Raw genomic sequence first — 2,044 nt, forward strand, 5'->3', positions numbered from 1 at the left:
CCCTTTCTATTGGACCAATAATCCCTTAAAGTACCAGAACTGGTCTCGGGACCGTTTATCTTCTGAAGACCGAAAGGTTATCGGGGTGTTAGAGAAATTGCCTCAACGGATGCCGGCAAGGCATCTAGTTAGAATTTACTTGTGCCACAAACCTATTTCTGAGTTGAAGGGTAAGCAAATAAAATTTGTTATCTCTAGGCACTTATTGAACCGATTTGAGCGTTTTTTTGTGTTTGTAGATTTCATGGCTCAACACGCACAAAAAGTTGGTGATGAAGACGACCTCTTCATTAAGCTTCGAAAGCAGATGGAGAAAAAGGCTAAAGAAGTTGGGCGGACTGATGTCCCGAACTTGCAACAATTCGAGACCGATATCTACCATTCAGGGTTCGACAAGAAGAGACTGGAACCCGGGAGGGGCAGGGGTGTGGGTAAGGAGAGAAAAAGACTACGAGCCACTATATTGGGCGAGGGCAAAGATAAGGATGGAGTAGTAAGGCTCTCAACTGAATTTGGGGAAGGGGCCTTCGACATTAGTGAGTTGGAAGGTCCTTTAATTCGTATGCGCAAGGGGGTCTCCATTGAACTAGGTGGCCATGAGCTTAAGGTCATCAATGATTCTGACCCTGAAATCCTGTTTAGGGGTTTACTTGAATTTCAAACTCGAGCCTTGGTGCTGAGCCGTCGGGTGGTAAACATGGCCCGAAAGGAGTTGAAGGGGGAAAGCAAAAAGAAACTAGCTGAGGACTTGACTGTTGAGAAGAAAGCTCGTGAAGAAGAGCATAAGTTTTGGGCTAGTGAGAAAAAGAAACTCAACGATGAGAAAAAACTGCTTGAGGAAGAGGTTCGACGTATGAAGTCATGGAAGGTCGGATGCTTGGAGGCCGAGAAAAAAGTTAAGGAGTTGAACACTTCCTTAAAGGAATCCCTCGAGAGAGAGAAGGCAGCTATGGATGAGGTGAAAGATTTATACAACTATGTTTTTAATGAACATAGGAGGGGTTTTCAAAAGGGTATACGCCAAGCAAACTTCCTCTATAAGGAAGTGTCGACCACTGACTATCGGTTCGACGTTAATAAGGACATCTTTGATGGTCGAATGCTTGACGTGAGTGAGATTTTCACCTTGAAGAAGGCGGCTCAAGAAGCTGAGAGAGTTGTTGTCGAGGAAGTTGAGGAGGATGTTGAGGACAACTCGGGTAGAGATGCGATGCCGAGCCCTTCTACCTAGGTTGACGTTACGGCCGTGGAGGAAGAAAAGGAAGATGAAGTGGACCAATAATTACCTAGATTATGTAGATTTGGTTAGTTATTTTTCTTAGTTGTGTATGATCGGATAGGCCTTTTTATCATGTTGGCCATGTAGGCATTTGTTTTTTGATGTACTAAATTGAAAGATGAATACAACAACTTTTACCCTTTATATATTTTTCTTTTATTTAATTTTGTTATTCATTGCGACTTTAATCTTATCGGGATCAAGAGGTTTTTTTGTGTACTATTATTGTCTTAACGAAATGAGCGACCGATTTGGTTTATACAAAAGGTTTGACTTGGACTGGTGATTAGCCGGTGGGGAGCTGCATGAAAGGTTTGACCCTGACCAGTGGATTTCCAGTAGGGAACCACATGAAAGGTTCGACTCATACCAATAAGTAGTTGGTAGAGAATTACATGAAAGGTTCAATTCATATCGGTGGGTAGCCAATAGGAAACTACATGAAAGGTTCGACTCAGACTGGTGGGTAGCCGATGGGGAACTATATGAAAGGTTTGATGTGGATCGTGCGTAGTCAGTGGGAAACTGCACGAGAGGTTGAACATGTAAATGACTTTTGCTCAAAGAAGAAATGTACTAAAAAAATCCTCATTTTATTAAGTAACGTGTCTAATTAAAACCTTCACAACCAAAACCCTCCTTAGGGACAAAAGACCGAGTAAGGAAAGAGTACACTAAGGGTTACAATGTTTCTCAATCTTTACAAGAACTTAGTTGAAATAAACTTTAAGTGAGATATATTCCAAGTGTTGGGAACCGGCTATC

At 42.1% G+C, this 2,044-nt stretch overlaps 1 protein-coding gene across 1 annotated transcript; it reads left to right on the forward strand.

The window, feature by feature from the left end:
- The first annotated feature begins 244 nt into the window (after nt 1-244).
- Nucleotides 245-1,231, forward strand: LOC148198787 (uncharacterized). The gene has a single exon (XM_088115916.1). The coding sequence runs from the start codon at nt 245-247 to the stop codon at nt 1,229-1,231; it is 987 nt and encodes a 328-aa protein (XP_087972042.1).
- Nucleotides 1,232-2,044: the final 813 nt, after the last annotated feature.

Source organism: Vigna umbellata, chromosome 5 (assembly GCF_029865625.1).
Source record: "Vigna umbellata cultivar VRB3 chromosome 5, Vumbellata_1.0, whole genome shotgun sequence".
In the NCBI taxonomy this organism is placed as follows: domain Eukaryota; kingdom Viridiplantae; phylum Streptophyta; class Magnoliopsida; order Fabales; family Fabaceae; genus Vigna; species Vigna umbellata.